Genomic DNA, 20590 nt, shown 5'->3' on the forward strand with positions numbered 1-20590 from the left:
CAATGCCCCATTTGGTGGAATGACAAATGTTACGGTGGTGGGTTCACCTCCAGTTTCACTTTCAGTGCCATCTGTCCTTCTCCTCCTGGAGTCTCGCTTTAACCCATCTGTTACCTCTCGGGGTGTCACCTCCCCACCAGCTTGCCCCCTTACCAAATTTCACTGCAGCACTTTGATTCTGAAGGTCGTTACAGTAGCATGTTAAACATGGCTGATCTGTCCAAAATCCGCTCCTGAGCGAGTCCCAATAGCGGCCGCAGGCTGAAAAGTCGCTCTTTGGAAGTTCATATTTGACAGTAATTAAATGTAAACACAGTCGTTGATATACCAGGAAACGTTTTCACTGCTAACGTCTGACATCTTGTTCTTCTTTTTTTTTCTGAAAAATATTCATATGATACACTCAATCTGACACGTGAGAAACAAAGTTTGGCTGTGACTATCTTATATACATCAATGAAAGCTTTTTTTCTTTGTTTTCTTAATAACCCTCTATATCAAAACTTATCCAAAATCAGTGACGGTACTATACAAATGACTATCTGCTGTACTAAGATCTGTAAAACGAGTTTTTGCTTTCTAAACCAACACAAGCACGTCAGCTAAAAGTCATTTAAAATGTGTCGCAGCTCAGCTGATGAAGGGACTCCAGACACCATGTGGCAGTAGATTCCCAGCAAGAGCCTATGCAGTTATTTTAGTTCTTATCCATGCACGCTCCTCCATCAGACTGATCCCACCTCAGATAAACATTAAACACTTTGGTAAACATGTGACAGGTTTCCAGAGAAGGACGGGGCAGTAACCAGTTAAGGGGTCAAAGTCGAGCTAGAATGAGGCAAAACTGCAGCCAAAAAGGTCAAAGCAGATGTTACTGCCCACGAAGCATCACAGCTGGAAAAGCAGAATGCAGTTGAACTTAAATGAGTAACAGACTAAAGTTTTATATCTCAAATCAAAAATCCAACCTCCCCAGCCTGGTTGGCCCTCGGCCCTTCTAGCCCAGGATATCCAAGTAAACCGGGGGGTTCTTGACCAGGGCCAGCAGACGGCTGTGGATGTCCTTCATGACCATCCTCTGCTGGGGCTCTCTCTGCCAGCAGCCCTGCATCAGCAAGTAGACCTCCTTCGGGCAGGTGCGTGGCCTCTCCAGTTCCCGTCCCTGTGTGATGCATTCAATGGCCTGTGGAACAGGAGGGAAAAATACATTTTTTAATGGCCAGAATAAAAGACGCATTCTTAATCTGTTCTCAGGGCTTCTGTTCACATCGTCTTATTAATGGGCTTTCTAATGGAGTTAGAGCCTACCAGTCCTTTATATCTGAGTCTGATCTAAAAGTTTCACATCAAAAATGAGCAAAACCTTTTTCTTCAGTCATTAATGTTGAGCAGGAAGCAAAGTCTGCAAATGAGAGAAGTTTGACTGCTATAAAGCCTGAAAGTTTTTTTAAATACATGCTTACTGCTGTAAAAAGGATCACCTTTTTAAAAATGAACCAAAATGCAACTTAAAATGTAAAGTTTGTTAAATTTATTTCACACACTGAGTACAAGAAACCAGCTTCTGTATGTGAAGGTTCTGTGTTGCATTCACCCATCCAACACAAAGCACAACAATGTGATTGGTCCATTTGTTGTTGTCAGAAGAACAACACAGTGACGTCGCAGCATCATCATCTTTTAGCACCAGTAATTCACTCAGTGAGGGCAGTTTTCTTGTAAATCAGCACCGTGGATCCACTGGCTGCATCGACTCGCTTCCAGCATTGAACATGAAACAAGAAAGCTAACAAAAGCAGCCTGATCAGACATTACAGATCCCATTCAGAAGAAACGTGGGGTTAGAGAATTAATGAATAACATGCTATTAGAATAGTGAGGTGGGCAGGTGGTGGATGTTTGCAAAAGTCTACAGCTGTAAAGCAGGAGGGAGAAGTTGTTTACAGCAAAGTTTAGTTGTTGTTTCTTGTTTATTAGTTTCTATTTAAAAAGAAACAAGCGGTGATGACATGTACTGAGAAGTTTTTTTATACACATAAAAAATTAACCTGTCAACATTGTGAGGAGGGCAGAAGCTATAATATCTTTTTATATTTATCTGTCCAACGCTGATGCAGCTCTGGTCTTGGTTTTTATTTGTTAAACCAAGAAAATCTTTCTCTGACAGTCACGGCTTCACCTGAATACAGCTGAGGATAACAATTATCTGTATGGTGCTAAAAGCACTAAAAACATTTTAAACTCTAGCACTAAGTGTCCTTGGTACTCCCTCCAAACCTCGAGCATGCAAGCACACATTTAGTCTCTAAATGAAATGTTTATGCTGCTCGGTTTATTGCCCAGGATGACAAAGCATCGTTCCTGGAAAGACACGCTGTTTGTTTTTTTAAGTTTAGTACTTCAAAGATGCAAGGCCCTTCTGTAGAATTACTCCGTACTAATAAAAGTTGACCAGTGAGGGTCGTCAGGAATCTCTATGTTTGAAGTTATTATCTTTGTAAGGAGCTGTTAACAATATTAAACATGGCTGTTCATTGCCAGAGTCAAGTTAAATCCTATTTTCAGACCTTTATTTGGTCAGAATGTGAAAATAAGTTCGGATGTAAAACAAACAGAATGCAGCTTTAAATCAATGAAAGCTTATATTTAATTGAAGATACAACTGAAAGTGCAACTCGTATCAACTGCATCACCTCATAGTAAGCTTTTGTGAGCTGAGGAGATCAGTTTCTGTATTTCTGAAAGTTAAATGTGTTTGCTCTCTGTAGGATTTGAGCTGAAAGGAAAGCAGCCTTAAAGGATCCGTCTTGGTGTTTTAAACTTGCATTTGTGGGTGATGTGAAAAACTGTGTTCACCCACAAAGGTTTTCAGATATTTGCCATCTGAAGGTCATTTATTCAGCCTCATCACTTGCAGAGACTTCTCTGGATTCTCTGATGCTTTAATAATAACAAAAGACAGAGGCATGTCATTGTTAGGCTGTGAAACTATTTTTCCACACACGTCATTTACACAGCACTGAAACTCCAACTGATGGAGAAAAGGAAAGATTCTCCTCTGTGAGATGTATCCTTGCATTTTATTTTTTTAAACACGTTACTGTCATCAGATTTAAATATTTAAATATGAGCACTGAATGCTTTGTAATATATAGAGTCGGGGGTTAGATGCTTTGGTAGTCAGTGATAATAACTGGAAAATAAATAAAGTAAAAATACCACAAAGTAGAAACTTACATTTGAATATAGTGAAAGGACCATAAAGAAAAAGACTATTATTCAGTATTACAGCATGGATGTGTACCTGCATGCTGCAGTTGGTAAAACTATTTTTAATAACTGTATACACTGCCTGAAAAATACAACAGCTGATAGACTGATGTTTATAAAAGTTAGTAATAGCAAAAACATTCAAACAAAAAAACCTTTGAAGAGTGAGATAAATGTAAACCTTATAAAGCAAACCTTAAAAGAGCATGCAATAGATTCATTCACGGAGACTTTCTGAACCACCAAATATCTATGTGCTGCACCAAGGACAATATGTTTTAATAAACAGCACAATAACCTCACTATCTACAGATTCACAAATATGTGTCAATTAGCTGTGACCTCGCAGTCAAATGAGAGCCACCGAAATATGAACAACCTCCAGCTCCAACACTAATCGCTGCAATGACTGATTCAGTTCACACGCTCTTGTTGCTTAGTGGATACATCACTGTCGAGGATAAGAGAGAGGATTTCACTGTGCTCTGCGACTCTCTTCTTCATTGTTAACCTCGGCCTGATCCGGTGATCACAAGAGGCCTGTCGCTGCTCAGCCACTTTGCACCAAAATGGCCTATCAATCAGAACGCAGACTCATGCTGTCCGCCGCCGTCACAGCCTGTCACGTCAGTATTTTGGGATGATTTATTTCCACCACTGACTTATTAGGCAACATGATAATTTTACCTGTCCTTCATTGGACGAGACGGATTAGGTTAACGAGGTTACGGCTCATTAGCCAGGGGCAAAAATGAAAGCCAATGAGATTAGAATTGAGTGCAAAGGAAAAGTGATCTACCCTTCTCTTGAAAGGAGAGAGGGCTACAGCCTGTAATAGCATCACTGTGGTCACAATGGAGTCCCACTTCTTGGTGCTTGAGCTGAAAAGGCTAGACTGGACCGCCCTTAATTACTATGAATTTATTGATTAGTTTAAGAGCACCGGGTAAAGTATCTGAGACTGCAGTGAAAATTTTTTGTTTTGCAAGTTTAAATTATGTGAAGGCACCAAAACATTTCAGGCTGCTATTTACAGAAGTATTTGCATTAGCGCATGTTCAAGAATGAAGTTACTTCAAGCTGACTTCATTTATTAAAAGAACAAAAGACTCAAATTACTTACAAACTCCACACAACAGTGAGAAAAGTTCTTTCTTATGCTCTGATTAAACTTTATATAAACATTGTCTGCCTTTTTTACATCTGCAAGTACGAACCACGACGCAAACTACAATTAGCTTGACTAGCTTGTTACCTTGTTGTTAGCTCGTTGACTAGCTTACCTCGTTTGCTTGTTAAAAAAAAGCGTAACAAAGGAAAAGTAGGCTGTCAAGTTGTGCATAAGTGAAATATTTTAAAGATTTCAGTTAACTATTTTTCTGTATCCTACTTAATGTTGCTTGCTAGTATATGCTATTAGCAGAACAGTCAGAATTTAAATTAAACATGTTTTCCACAACATGCCGACCACCACTCATGCAGTTTGTTTTAATTGTTTTGACATTATCTTAATAAATAGTTGAAATCAAGAAATGTAAGCACACAGTGTTGAACTCGAGGCTAAAAAAGTGAAATACTAAAGCCTGAACATGCAGCAAGGAAGCACTCTGCAGAAACCTGGACCTAGCAACTCTTTCTGGGCAAAGCTACATACATTTACACAAACCACATAAAAAGGATATCCAGTTTATGTCCAGCAGTCGTGCATAGATCATAATCCTTAAAAATAAAGCAATCGGTGAATCCTTGAGGGGTAATAACTGCAGTGAGTGATTTTTCTTTCCTACAAAAACTTTCACATATCATTTTTGGAAACATTTTTAACATTTGGTAAAATTGCTCATTTGAAATCCGACGGAAAATTAGAATGGAGGAGTGATATGATGTGCATGTCTGCATATAAAACATAACGTTCAGAAAAAACCACTGTGAACTGGACGAGACTGCCCAGCATTCATAGCTGTAACTACCGGTAGCTCTAAGGTTACCAAAGTCTGGACCTCAGTAATTAAAAGTAAGTAAATACTGTATGTTGTTATAAATCATGACGTGAGATGGCTTTTATGCATGACTCAGTGAAATGATAACTGGTTGTTGTAAGTATAAGGAGTGAATCAGAGACACAGGAGAGTCAGGGCCGGTAGCCTTCTCCTTTGTGCCATTTTAATTATTTATTTATTTTTAATTTCATGGTTTTATATTGTTTATAAAACAATTGTCTCTTTTACAGAGGTCTGTAAAAGAGACAAGCTGTATAAAATCAAGTCCTCCGTGTTTAAAATTTATGGTTTTGATTGTATTGCAACTCTAGGACCTTCTAGCACAGGTGCTAACCCTAAAATATTAAACATTACAAGAAAAACAAAATGTGGACCTCTCTAATTTCTAAAGCCTGGTTACACCCATGGCCACACTGTGAATGGTTTTCCTCCTTTCTAGCCAACCAGTGGGACTAAACTAAACTAGTTATTTGCTCCAGCTTCATGTGATTTTCCAATAAATAAGTGCTGTCAGTCTTGTCATCTAAAGAAACTATCAAACCTAACATGTTTGGTCCAGACTTACTTTTCAGTCTGACATAAACTAACACTTCAAAATGTGAAACCTCTCCTTGACCTGGGTCCAGACCAAACAACCAAAGTCTTGGAGGGACTTTAGTCCAGATCCAACTGAAACTTGGTTTTTACACTACTACACCAGCGGTCTCCAACCTTTTTTGCGCCACGGACCGGTTTATGCCCGACAATATTTTCACGGACCGGCCTTTAAGGTGTCGCGGATAAATACAACAAAATAAAACTAGTACCGGTACCGAAAAAAGAAGATTTATTCATAACACATGTGAAAAGACCCAGGAAAACCGAGTTAACGATAAAAACGATAACAAAATAACGCTGAAAACCGATAAAAACCCTGAAAACCATACATTTCACACCTGAGCCTCAACTCTCGCGGACCGGTACCAAACGACTCACGGACCGGGACCGGTACCGGTCTGAGGCACAGCTCACAGGTGTTTATGGCTGAGTGAGAGAATGCCATCATATAAAGAGGAAGGACTGGCGCTCTATGATAACCCCACAGATGGAGGTTGTCCCACCCTTGACCCCAAATGAACCAATTAATATTCATGTTGTTGCACTGCGCATTTGCACATTAGACTAGTTTTAACAGTGAAGCTGCAAAAATCTACTACTTCTTGTTAATTTAATAAATATTTATTTGGTTTATTGTATCCATAACACGAACCAATATGGAATCTGTTCAGTATTTTCAGAAATTAAGCTTTTTTGGTTATGGTATTTTAGGACACAGTCACCACACTTTCTGAAGCTTTTTCAATTAAATTTGAAGGTCATTTTTATATCCAGGTGACCAATTAAAATTCCATTCATTTAGATTAAAAACTATGTGCTGATTGAAGGCTAACTGGTGCCATCAGGCACATGCCCATCATCAGAACAGTCAGTGTGAAGTACAGAGAGCGCACAACCCATGTAGGTAGAGACAGCAGGATGAAGGTACGTTGCTTTAAGTTCTTCACTGCACTGCGGTGTGAAAGCAAAGCTAACTGGAACAAAACTTTGATAGCACTTTCTATTAAAGCTTAGTAATAAAGTGGTAATAGTAGGGTAAAAAGGCAGAAACAAGAATGATATAATTAATAATAATTTGGTAATTTCTAAGTTATTACGACTCAATTACAAAGTAATAATCAGTTAATAGCCACAGTTATGGGCCCTTATTATCTCATTACATAATGTTAGTGGAATATTACTGTAACCACTGTTGCTACTATGATATTACTTTAATATCAACTGGTCTTACTTTGTAATTGAGGTGTAATAACTTTTACCGCATTATTACACTCTTGTTTCTGCCTTGTTACCCTGCTATTACCACATTATTACATGATTGTATGTGCCTTGTTACCACGCTATTACCACATTATTACCAAGCTGTAATAGAAAGGGCTACCGAAATTTTGCAACGCAATTTTATAATGTTTTTTTCCACTGCAACCCACCTCGCTATTGGACAGCTGATACCATGGCTGTTTCCCATAGGTGAAGATCTCCCAGAGGACCACGCCAAAGCTCCAGATGTCGCTCTCCGTCGTGAACTTCCTGTACATGATGCTCTCAGGGGGCATCCAGCGGATTGGGAGCATTGTACGTCCACCCACCTGAAGATAAAGAACCGAATACTAAGTGAACTTTAATTATGGAAACCTTAATTAGCTTTGTTGATGAGATTAAATCTTAAATAGATTTTCCTTTCCACTCATCTTGAGCTGCTTATTACAAGCTGGGAGACCAGCTTGAAATCAAAAATAGGCAGACTGTTTAAAAATTATTACAGTAGTTTCATGCAAAATAAAAAAAGGAAAAGAGATTAACCGCCACAAAAATAATATTAGACAGTCTCTTAGGTTGTAATTTTTATTGCATTTATGAGATCTCAACATGCTGTTAATGAGTAAAACCCTTTCACGTGAAAACAGGAATGAACCTTTCTCACTTCTGAAAAAAAAACCCTGCTGTAACAGATTTGAGCGATTTTCAAATTCTCAAATCCCACCAAGGGGAAGCAACATGAAAAAGTCCAGTGCTATTATTCAGCCGGTTTGACTGTAGTTTTTAAAAGTACACACTCCACAGTCTCTCAAAGGTTATGCTGCGATTTACAGATCCAAAATGCACGACATACTCTGCTCCTGCAGTTTAAATCGCTTCAGGAGAAGACAAAGCACATGTGCTTCTTATCTTAGTGTATTTTTCAGAATATGTATTATGTAGCTTAATCATAATAACCCATTAGTCATTTTTAACAGAATTACAGTTGATTAGGGCATGGTTTTTCTTCTTAGACAACATCATGTTTTCACCCTCACACAAGAAAAATTGAAATATCTCTTCTTACGAGACTAGAGAAGTTCAATATTAGTATTTGATCTATAATACTTCAAAGTACAAATCCAAAACACTGAGTTCAATAAGAGAAGGAGTGGGCCTATTATACCTATTCATTCTCCTCTCTGAGTTTCAGACAGTTTTTTCTACTCCCGGTTTGTTATGATGCAGCAGAGAGCAGGTGTTCCAAATAGCGGTCATCTCATGAAAAAAGCTCTGGCCGTGAACACAGAAGCCCGAATTACCTGTTCCTGCTCAAATATTTGATTTGGGTGAAGCAGCCAAGCGAGCTCAAACAGTTGCTTTCAGGTAGTGGACGAACTGGTATAAGATAAAAAATGATTATTTTGAACTCTGAATTGTGTTAAGCTGCTTTAACAGACCCAAGGATAAATGTATGAAGATGAAAATGAGGGTAATAAAAGTAAAATAAAACAGTACAGCTGTGTTTACACATGCACTGCAGCCCTCACTTTTCAGAGAAACACAAGACAGAAAGGAAACAATCTTTAACCTGCAGCCTCACTTGTCTGCGTGATGTCAGATTGGGAATTCACAGCTTGTGAGTGGTTGCACTGTTTCCAGATTAAGTATTTCCAGTACCGAGAGCAGATCAGAACCCCTGCTGTGTGTTACATGTGATAAAGGAACAGCGCACCTTGATTTGTTTCAAATACATTCACACAGCAGCAGGATAACAGCAGTCTTCAGTTGGGTTTTTAAAAATATACCTAACTATTATTTTTATTGTTTCATATACTGAATTAGAGCTTTTCACACTCACATATTTCACAAGATTATAGTCAAATACTCAGAGTGACAACAAGGGTTTTGCATCTTTAAACTTTTGGCTGGAAGAATATAAGAATATCTTTTGGCTGTATATAAATGATGGCCATGATGGCGCCCGTTGTTTCAAGTCAAGTCCTGTTTCTAACAGTTCAAGCTGAACATTTGCTCATCACCATCGAAGCTTTTGTAAATCACTCTTGATGAGTTGATTGCTAGCGCTACCATCGTTTATTGTCATTTTTCACTTTAATGGTGACCATCATCTACAAAATTAATATCCTTATATTCATTAATGGCTGAAAATAGCAACATAATAAATAAAGATATCAGGAAAATGTTCACTGAGGCCACAACGTGAGAAATAGTTTCACTTTCTCACAGACTTCTTTACAGTTTAACTTCTCTCAAATCTGCTGGCCATTAAAGAATGTAGCATTAATGAACTTCCACACTGGAACTTCCAGTTCTTGCTAACCAGTTAACAGAACTACAGTCTAACACATGCAGGTTTGTGGGGGTATGTACGAGGGAAAAAAGACCCCCAAAAACACAGATGAATTATGTATCATGTAAAATGTATCAAATGAAATCTCTGGGATTCTAAAGAAGTGGAAATCTGGTTTCACTTGTGGAACCAGAATATTATTTGCATGATGTGTCCTCCTGTTGCGACCCAGACTGCAACAAAGAGGGATTAGCCTGGAAACCAACAATGGAGTAATTGCAGTTTGATTGCATGTATTCATGATACGGTTTACATACTTCAAACTTCCTGTTGTTGAAACGTATTAGATCGGCGTCAAACAGTGTTGTTTGCAGTAAACTGAAATAGCTGAAATCTTGCTTTTAATGACAAATACGTCAGAGCAGATAAAACAGAAACAAATGGCAAGGTAGTAGTGAAGTAAAGGAGTAATATTTCTGTCTCGTTTAAATTTACAGTCCCATTAAGAATAACAGTCAAGTATTCCTTTTATGTTTCAGCTGTTTACCCGATAGTAATCTGTGCTGTAGATGTCTCTGGACATGCCGAAGTCTCCGATTTTGACCACCAGACCCTCTCCAACCAGACAGTTGCGAGTTGCCAGGTCACGGTGAACGAAGTGCAGCGATGCGAGGTAGACCATGCCTGAGGCAATCTGAGCAGCGATGTGCAGCATCTGAGGGAGAGTGAGCTCACCCAGCGGGGGCATCTTGGACTCGTCCAGGATGTGAGCGTCAGGGCCGTGAGCTCTACAGGGGGCACAAAAAGGACACACAGCTGCTTTAATCCACATCTGTTGGTCTGAATTTATTTTAATATTTTAGCTTCATCAAAATGTAGGAAGATCGCAAGGTGAAAGTAAAAATACCACAGTTTCAAAATCTATTTAAAAGAGTTAGCTGCACAGTGTACCTAATGCATCCAAAGCAAATGTTTTGGTGTGTGTTACACTGCTTTATGTGGCATTATTAGACCGTCGATACAGATGCACAAGTGTATAAGCAGCAGTTTATTGTAGCTGGATGAGACAGAGGTGGATTCAGCTTCTTAGTACACAAATAATTAAGTTCTAAGATATTGGGGGTGGGTTTGAGTGCTTTTCAAAACAGTCACAGAATGAGGCTGAGCAGTCGTGAGACGATTAATGCCATCGGTTCCAAGGAAACACAAAGTTCTGCATTCACTGTGTGGACTTTTCTCTTACTTATATAAAAGATTCTGAGAAGTTTAGAGAGGAAAAGAGTGCACATCTGAAAAGCACTACTCTTTGCAGAAGGTCACACGGAAATAGGTTGGGGGCACTGATATAATCTTTAACAATGTGCTGCACAGTTTTAAAAGTGTCTTTAATGTCAAATCTGAATCTGAAAAGTAATTACTGCTGTCAAAGTAGAGGGGAAAAGTAGAGACAATTTAGTAAAAAGAGTATGAAGTGGATTTACACAACTTGGGTATTTTCAAATAAAAAGTGTATTTCGTTATTTTCCAGACTAAGAGAACAACAGAAAAAAAGTCATATTTTTAAAAAACAAAACTGACTAAAGTTGTCAAGCAGCACAGGCACAGGATGACCCAACTTGTTTGAAGGTTGTCTAGTCTTCAAAAGACTTTATATTGAAGTAAGCAGGATAATAATATTTACATGAAGTGAAAAGGTACATTATTGATACCTTCAGACAAATTTATTCTCTGCATTTGATCTGTTTCAGCAGTAAGTCTGTGCTTTACTGTCACGTAAAGAGCGACTTCAGGTGTCATGCTGCAAATGAGACACCCTAATGAGACTCCTCTTTGTTTATAGTGTACAATACTGTAAGTCATTTCTGCTCATTAACTATTTGATGACCTATTTTCCTTTTCTCTTGAAATGAATACTTTATTAAATGCACTTTTTCTGCATTAGATGGGAACTTCTGACCACTGTGGACCGTAAACTGAATGAACTCGACATGCTGTGATATTCTTCTCTGTTGCTGGTGGCTGTGCAGGTTATCAAACACTTGAATGAGCAATTCAGGCTTTTGTATTTTTTTGCTGTAACTATGGCACCAACCTTGGGTGACCTGAAGGACGATGACCTCAGCACGTAATCTGCAGATTGAACATTTGTGACATATACGAGCTCTCTAGAACTCCCCAGACATGGTGAGCACGACCACACCATAATAAAGCCATTTAACAGTGATGCTTAATCAAAAACACAAGGCTTATAATACGCCTACAATTGATTTGCAATAATGCAATTCAGAGATGCAGAGTGCATTAACTCTTCATGGTTTTCGTGGACCATAAACACCCACTCTCACGTCCAACTCCTGCCTAAATGAGCAAATCACAGCTGATGTGTCTCCATCCATCCTAATATCTCTCCTCTCCACTTTGTCCCCTCCTTACAAAGGAAGTTGTCTATACAATCACTATTAGTTTAAAAGGCAGGTGGCAGGGTGGGAAAGCAGCTGCATTGTGGGGTCTCTCGGACATCTCACCCATGCTGTCTGCTGAAAATGCGATTTCCATCCCTGCGTGAACATATATCTCGGGAAAAGTCTGTTCGCGCGCCTCTCTGTGTGTTTTCATTTCCAATCTGCCTCCTGTGGAGGACACCTGGCAGACAGCATCAGCGCCGTCTGCTCTAATCGTAGCGTCAGATGGTTGCCCAGGTGCCAAGTGAGCGCTATTCAGCACTGACCCTTCTCCTCCAGCTCCCCCCAGAGGTTTGCAAAGGTTTTTTAAATGATTGAAAAACAGATTTTGAAGCTCTTCTGTCACCATGTTATGCAACAATTCAAGTGTTATCATTTGTTATCATTACCTAATTTGCCACATAACCCCTTCTCCAGATAAAAAAATCAGTTCATTGCACAGTTCAAGGAATCTTCTCTATTTCTATCCAAGTGCTAAAACACTTGGATAGTTGAAATTCACTCTCATTTAAGATTATTGATGCGAGGACTTCTTATAAATAATAAAAACTGACCCATGCCTTGACATGTTGTGAGTTATCCAGGAGATTCAGCTTTTACATTTCTCTCTCTTTGTCTCTCCTTCAGTGTCTTCGGTTACTTTTCTTGTGATGGTATGAATGTTTGGCTTGAGTTCTTGTATGTCTGTGTTTTTCACTCATCTGTGAGTCACTCTTTGCCTCCCTGGGTAATAATTTGCATCTCTTTATCCATACTGTAAATTTACAATGCTGTTTTTACTGGTGGGTTGCTATCACTTGTAAGGCACCAGTGGCTCACCTAAGGGCCCTGGGAATGGTTTATATACACAGTGTTTTATGTATAGTATGCAATTTTAATCAGAAAACATTTCTTCTTCTACAACACGCACAATCCCCCACCCGTCACGTACACAGTAACAATTATTTTCTTGTCAGCAGTCACTCAAATGAATTATGTGGCTCTCAGTTGTTTTTACATCACATTTGATAAAAACCACAGTGTTTTTTCACATTATTGTTCGAGCTGGTAAAAATCGAACCATGCAGCAACATCTGTGCGTGAAGAAATGAAGGCACCGCCAGAGCGGCAGAGAAACTGCAGTTCCTCTGATGGACACTTGTCATGTCCTCATGTGACATTGGTGCTTTTCAGGGCATTTTAAATGCAATGATCACACATAAGTTTGCTCACTTTGTGGTTAATTCTATTAACAGACCATCCATGAAGTCTTTGCTCTTGTTTTGGTGAGTTAAACTCGAGTACTGTATTTTCTGTGTTACGTAGAATTAATTAGGCAGGTATCCTTGTTCAAATAAGTCATACTATTTTTTTTCTTTTGCTGATAAAGCTGAAATCTTTGCTACATTCCTCTTTTATGCAGACATTTTTGGATCCAATACCAAGCTGCACATGCAGGATTTGAATGGAAAAGGCAAACAGGCTAAAAGTACTGAGCTAATTTAGTCAGTTTCCTGCCACTGAGGTAAACAGAAACCAAATTACAAGGAACCTGACTAGACAGGAGTGTATTATTGCTTTCAGTTCTTTTGGTCGGTCTGCATTTTCTGTAAAGGCTGTGAAACACTGTACGCATCAACATCAGAGAGCAGAATACAAATTTCAAACATCAGTTTTATCAGCATTGATTTGGTTTGATTCTCCTGTTTCCACCTTGCTTTCCTTTTGTATGAGTTTTCTGTTATGTTTTTTTCTTCTTTCTAACTTTTATTTGTTTCTATAATGTTGATGTTATATATTGTTTTGTTTTTAGGTTGCTTTTAAGATCTAGTTGGGGACTACAGATGAAAACTAGCCCATGGCTAACTCTGGTGCATTTACAGAAATGCTTATTGATGAGTTTTGTCCATAAATGTAAATAAATAAATAAATAAAACACCAATCTTTATCTAGCAAACCAGTGGAGGCGTTTTCTGCGGTACGCATCTAAACAATAATGTGGCTAAAATGTTATTTCAGGACTACAAAATTAGGCCATCCCCTTATTCACCCCATCCTCCCCTCCCAGGTCTCCCTGCTGGACATATTTAGCTTCACAAACCTCTCAAACAACATTTACATGTGTGACTAAGGAGATGCACACCAGCTTACAAGTCTCTAGCTTCCTCCTCACAGTGCCAACTGTTAACTGCGTGAATGACATACAGGTGAAGGTTTTAGCTTGCTGACAAAGAAAATTATGACAAAGAATACAAAGCACCTTTTATATCTAATGAAATGAAAACAAGACTACAATACATCTACCTGGCATGGAAATTAACAGACTAAAATGCTTTTGGTGTAATATCTGGTTCTTGTTGTTTGTCAGCTGCTTTGGTTCGAGTGTTTTAATATGTGAATAAAGTTTGGTCAGTTTTTCTTAGAGCAGATGGGTCCAGTGTTGGTGAGTTTCAACACTGGAATGAAATTAATTTCTTCCTGTTTCAAATTCAGCAAACTGGTCCATACATTTACCGACACATTAGGTTCACAGAATCGTAAGAGGAAGGGAATGGAAGAGAAATTATGATGTAAAATAATTAATAGATGATGTTAAAGGTGAGCTGGTAATTCATGTGAAATGCTTGACTTGAAAAGAAACACACGCCAAATTTCAGAGAGATTTAAAACCACCCTGGCTATTTCTGGGTCTCCAAATCATCTAAACACCGTTCAAACAGGACCTCGGAAACCTTACAGTGTGGAGAGAGAGGAAACGCAGCCGCCTCAAAAATATCAAATATAATAGTCTGTGAAGTCGAGCACAAACACTTCCACGGCTGTCCTCATGACTCCTTGTGGCATTTCTACTTAAACACACAAAATCCACCGATACGCCGAGTGACCGGCGGAACCGCACATGCTGCACTGAGGTCAGCTGAGTGGGTTTAACTTTTAAACACACATCAAGTTTGAGTGATAAAGGCAGTGCAGCTCACAGATGGCAGCTTTTAAAGAGCTGCAGTCATTTATCTGTGTGAGCGAGTCCCATTTTCAACATCTGAAGCACATCTAAAAGCAGTATATGATCATTTAACAAATTACATATTATGATGTTGTTGTAAACAGATTCAAGTGTTGGTACTTGTGTAAGTGGAGGTTGGCGCACAAAAAGATAACGTATGACAACACTGTAAAACAGTTACATGATGTAAAATACGTCTAACTGCTAACAAAGACTCTACATTAAATTAATAAACAGGTTTAAATAGCTTTTAACTACATTTATAGTTTAAAAAATGTGAAATGTTTGCAGAGCGCTTATAAACCAGGTGGTTCTGACCTGCAGGGGCTTAATGGAACCAGCAGGGGGGAAGTGAGGGCTGAGACAATGGGAAACACAGTTTTTAATTCTTTGGTCTTAAAAAGCAGGTAATGAAAAATGAAAAACACCTGAGGTCCAGACTCAAATATTTAAAACTAGGATATTCAGTACTAGAGATGGACCGATCCGATATTACGTATCGGTATCGGTCTGATACTGACATAATTACTGGATCGGATATCGGAGAGAAATTAAAAATTTAATCCGATCCATTAAATATCAAAAAAGCACCTCACAAAACTTGCAACAGGGCGTAACTCTCCTCATAACCGTAGCACGTCGGAGCCGTGTGCTCACCTGATCAGCTGTGTGTATTTGTAGCCTTGCTACCAAACCGGCATTTCATCTCCGAGAAAGTTATCCCAGAGAGAAGTAAAGCAAGTGTGTAAGTTCATCTCTGAATGTTTATAAAGCATTCCCACGTTAAGCTTAACAACCGATATATGGAGCGACTGCCTCTCTCTCCCTCCCTCTGCTGCTGCTACTTCAATCATGAAACTGATCAATGATCAGCTGATCGGCTTTTCTGTCGCGAGTCCGTGTCTCTTCTTTGTTTTTGGCCCACTTTGCACCAGAAAGAGGAAACCAGCGGCTGAACAACAGCACCACGTTTAAGCTTGATAAGCTGTTGTTAGAATTTATTTAATATTACTTTCTACACCAGGATCTTTTTCTATGTAGCTGACGCTGGTAACTGTGCAGGGGCGGATCTAGCAAAGTTTAGCCTGGGGGGCCGATAGGGCATGAACAGGGAAAAGAGGGCACAAAGACATGCATTTCTTTCTTATTCTCATTTAAAATGTCTAGCTTTTAATAAATAATTATCTGAATCTTACACCCAAAGTTTTAATCTTATGTAAAATGTATAGAAGTCCATTACTGTATATAGTAACTATTAAGTTTAATATACCTAGTAATATCTAGTAAGCTATAGTACTTTTTCCTTTGGGAAGGTACCATCTGTGCATTCTGCAGTTCTGTTGAAGAAAGATGTTGAATCTATTTAATTATTCTTGAAAAATTATTTATTTCTGTGCATTTTTTTTCACACTGCATCAAATTAAAGTTGATCACGTCAATTAAGCATCGAGGGAGTTTGCAACCCTATTAGTTAGGTTGCTTAATATTTCTGCTAAGTACTCTTTAAAATACCAGAATAGGGAGGATGGTGCAGGTTTACGTTTATTAAATTGATCAGTTTTGCTGAACTATGAATTATTTTGGGTGCAGTGTATTTTTTACATACAGGTATAACAGAATAGCTTTAGTGTTGTTGTTTATTTAAACTTTAGTATGAACGTATACAAAATGCAGCGAGATATTAAAAAACAGTTTTATTGATTAAAAAACACTATATGGGATTCATATCGGTATCGGCAGATATCCAAATTTATGATATCGGTATCGAACATAAAAAAGTGGTATCGTGCCATCTCTATTCAGTACATTAACAAATGTTCTTCAGAACATTTTAACTTTTCCCAACCCCCTGAGCCACAGGGCGACCGTGGCTCAGGGGGTTGGGAAAACCCCCTGAGGTTTTCCCAACCCCCTGAGGTTTTCCCAACCACAGGGCCACAGGGCGACCGTGGCTCAGGGGGTTGGGAATCGCATCTGTAACCAGAAGGTCGCTGGTTCGATCCCTGGGCTCTCTGTCCTGGTCGTTGTGTCCTTGGGCAAGACACTTTACCCTACCGCCTACTGGTGTTGGCCAGAGGGGCCGATGGCGCGATATGGCAGCCTCGCTTCTGTCAGTCTGCCCCAGGGCAGCTGTGGCTACAACTGTAGCTGCCTCCACCAGTGTGTGAATGAATAGTGGCATTGTAAAGCGCTTTGGGTGCCTAGAAAAGCGCTATATAAATCCAATCCATTATTATTATTTTCCACATTTTTTATATCCTGAAAATTATAAAGTTCATTTCTTTCTTGTGAGTCTCCACATGACCATAACAGGCAGCGCCAGGTGAAAGTCGGTGTTACTACTTTGGACTCAAACACAGCATTTAGAGAAATATTCAGACGTTTTGTTATGATACTCAAAACTGAGTGTGGTGCATCCTGCTTCTATCAGTGTTCCTACTTGCACAACTTTACTCCACCTGTGCTTGACTGAATTTAATGGGCATAATTAGGAAAAGAACAGATGCTGTAAGGTTTCAAACTGCAGCCCCCAAAAAACAGGATATTCCTTAAGTGATTCTCAAATGGAGGAAGTTTGGAGGACGTTTCTCTTTTTGGAGATGGAATGAGCCAGAGTGCAGTACTCCTCTACTCCCCGCTTTATGGTAGAGATGGCCATACGGAAGCCCTTCCTCACTAAAAGACAATTGACAGTCTGCTGGGAGTTTCCTAAAAGGCACCTAAAAGACTTCCAGACCACAAAAAACAAGTCCTCCGGTCTGATCAAACAAAGACTGAACCACTTGGCCACATTTCCCATCAGCACATGCGGAGGAAGCCAAAAGCTGAGCTCAATAACACTATCCCTATAGTCAAACAGTGAAAGCAGCTTAACAGTGTTTCTGTCTGCACCAAGACCAGGATAATATAAGTATTCATACCTATTCAGCCCACACAAGATAAAGGTAAAGATGGAAAAACAGAGAGTAATCTCGAATGAAAACTCTCAGGCTGAGGGGAAGATTTACATTTCCCCAAAGCAGTCAGAAAAACACAGAAGTAGTTTTGTGTGCCGGAAGCATCTTGTGCATCTCTGCTCAAAAACTCACTGAGCTGCCTGGCAAAGCTTGGACAATTCTCCCAAAAAGGAAAGCAGGAACCTCCAAAACGTTGTGCCAAATTTGTAGAATTGTTCAAAGAAGGCTTCAGTTTTTACCGCATGTTGGGAGGGTCTCGATATATGTGAAGGCCTGAAAATAAAAAACTAGTCCCAGTGAAACCGTTGGGACAGTGATGACCTCTGCCTGCTAATGTTTCTGGGTGTTTTGGCTTTATGATGTGCAGCATCAGCACAGTGCAGACAGTGTGTACACATAAAGTCTTTCCTTATCTGGAGAGACAATGTGAGAGAGCTTACGAAACTCTGGGGGAGTAGAGTTTTCTTTGATATCAAGTGAAATTAGTAAAAAAACTAATAAATGTATCAATATTTCATACTATTCACCTCAATGATTCTTACACAAGGGCAAATCTGATCTCCTGATGAATTCAATGACAAACTGCTTTATCCAAGTACTAATGGGAGGGTATGAGTACTCTCTTAGTCTTTTATGAAGTTTAGATGAAATAATTGTAAAAGCTGAATCAAGCATCAAATGAGTCTGAAACATAGCAACATGTGAAAAAACCTACAAACCTTCCAAATGCAGTAAATCAGCCGAACAAATCAGCAAACATTCACATGTCACAGCCAGAAACAGTTTTTCTTTTAGCACTTGCTCTTTAAAAATACTTCAGCTTGTAAATGGCAGCAATTAATCAAGGATAAAACATTTACTTAATCAAATAATTGATTAATCAGCTATTCATCTTAGCTTTAGTGATGACTGAATCATATTTATCTGCTTCCGTTTGTGTTGCTGCTGTAACACTGTCACACTTTGATGGCTCGCTGAGACACTTTCTTACTGAGATTTTCGGGGCTTCTGACGAGTCTGCTGTGAAAAAAGGCAATGAGGTGTTTGTAATAACTTCTTTTGTTGCCGCCTCTGCTGCCTTTCATCCAGTACTTTTTCTGAGCCACACAGACGAGGAACATATTCAAAGGCTAATATTTGTTGGGAAAATCTACAACACACTTTATGATCACAGAAAGGATCAGCATTTTGTTCAGCAGGCATGGTCTGATGTGGAGTTTGTACTGTTACATACCGAAGAAAGCGGTTCAGGTCTCCGTGCCTCATGTATTCAAACACCATGGCCAGCGGCTCTCCGTCGGTACAGACGCCGTAGAACCGCACAATGTGCTGGTGTTGGAGCACCGTCAGCAGCTCCGCCTCCCGCTGGAAGTCCTGCCGGGTGGACTCATTTGCGTCCTTCAGAGTCTGTGAATACGTGCAGATTGTACTTTTCCAATAACACTAGAAGCTATATTGTAGTAAACAATTGACCAGGCACTCAGCTGCAGCTCTGGTCCTTATTTACTGCTTTTTTGGGGGGTCAAAAATGAACAACACTGTATTCAAATTCAGTCTTCTTTACTGTGATGTTACAGCTGCCTCCTTATCACACAGCTAAGGAAATAATATTAGTTACTTACTTATGTGACAAACAACTGAATGTATTCATTTGCTATGACATAATAATGAGGCTTTACTTAAATGTAATTATTATTGTTTTTATTTTTGTTTGTAAATTATTTTATAAAGACAATATGACAATACAACAACACTCTCTCGCTCTTTCCCCCCCTCTCTCTCTACACATATATATGTAGAGAGAGAGAGAGAGAATATGAAGACTTAATATTTTGAAAATTTGTGAAACTGTCGTGTGATATAATTTTGGCACCAAAATCTCTGAAGGAAAAATGTGAAAAAAAGATGAGGATGTTCAGTCTGTCTGGCATTATAAAAATGCATTTTTAGATTTAATTTTTAACTTATTGAACTGTAATAAATATCTGAATAATACTTCTGCACATAAAGAAAAATAAGTAAATGTCGGGTTGAGAGAGTAAAACGTTAACTCATTATTTAAAATGACCCCTTTATGGTTTTCCTCATTTTTTGGTCAAACATATCAGACTTGAGGCAGTTTTTTCTGTTCTTGGCTCTGTGTGATGTCATGAGTGGATCCCTCAGACCAGCAGCTCCGGCTGTGAGCAGAGCAGCTGATCTGATATTTTGTTTGCAAGGAGCAAAAAACAAAGAAAGTAAAGTTAATGTTCCCAGACATATGTTAGTTTTGCTATTCTTGTTGGCTAAAGTCGTCTCTGCTTCTGTCATTCCGACACCTGCCACAGCCTGTCAGGGACTGCGTTTGAGCTTTTAGACAGGGGTAAAGAAAAGCATTAAAAAAGAATAAATAAATAAAAAGCAGAGTGTTGGATTTATAGCAAAACACACAAATACAAATGACTTTGAACTGTGACAGTTAGTGTCACAGTTCAAAGCTAGTGCAGGTGACAAATAAAAATGTAAATTTTTCCTTTTAAAATTTCAAAAGTTCCAAAATCAACAGACAGTGTGGAGCATAAAAGGAGACTGTGTGGTTCATACATTTTAAAAACAGTTTCATTCTTTGTCTGGGCCTTGACTTTCCCTCCTCAGCTCATTGACGATGTGTTATAAAAGCATACGTCTGATTAATGGGATGATAAATCTGAGCTGAGCCATATAATCGCGTTTTTTAATCCGCTGCGGTTTGCATTAACCTGTTGTAACATGAGCCGCGTAGTACATCA

At 39.0% G+C, this 20590-nt stretch overlaps 1 protein-coding gene across 4 annotated transcripts in view; it reads right to left on the minus strand.

The window, feature by feature from the left end:
- Positions 1–997: 997 nt before the first annotated feature.
- Positions 998–20590, minus strand: part of ntrk1 (neurotrophic tyrosine kinase, receptor, type 1) — a 48772-nt gene continuing 29179 nt past the window's right edge. For all 4 annotated transcript variants that reach the window (XM_085366688.1, XM_085366686.1, XM_085366685.1 and 1 more), the window contains 4 exons: positions 19057–19229; positions 9968–10208; positions 7298–7456; positions 998–1183 (listed from right to left, as the gene is read on the minus strand). In XM_085366688.1, the coding sequence (XP_085222814.1) occupies positions 998–1183; positions 7298–7456; positions 9968–10208; positions 19057–19229 (759 nt within the window). The remainder of the gene's footprint in view (positions 1184–7297; positions 7457–9967; positions 10209–19056; positions 19230–20590) is intronic.

This window comes from Diplotaxodon limnothrissa, linkage group LG11, assembly GCF_057381915.1.
Source record: "Diplotaxodon limnothrissa isolate DT_005_m linkage group LG11, D_limnothrissa_male_GT1.1, whole genome shotgun sequence".
Classification (NCBI taxonomy): domain Eukaryota; kingdom Metazoa; phylum Chordata; class Actinopteri; order Cichliformes; family Cichlidae; genus Diplotaxodon; species Diplotaxodon limnothrissa.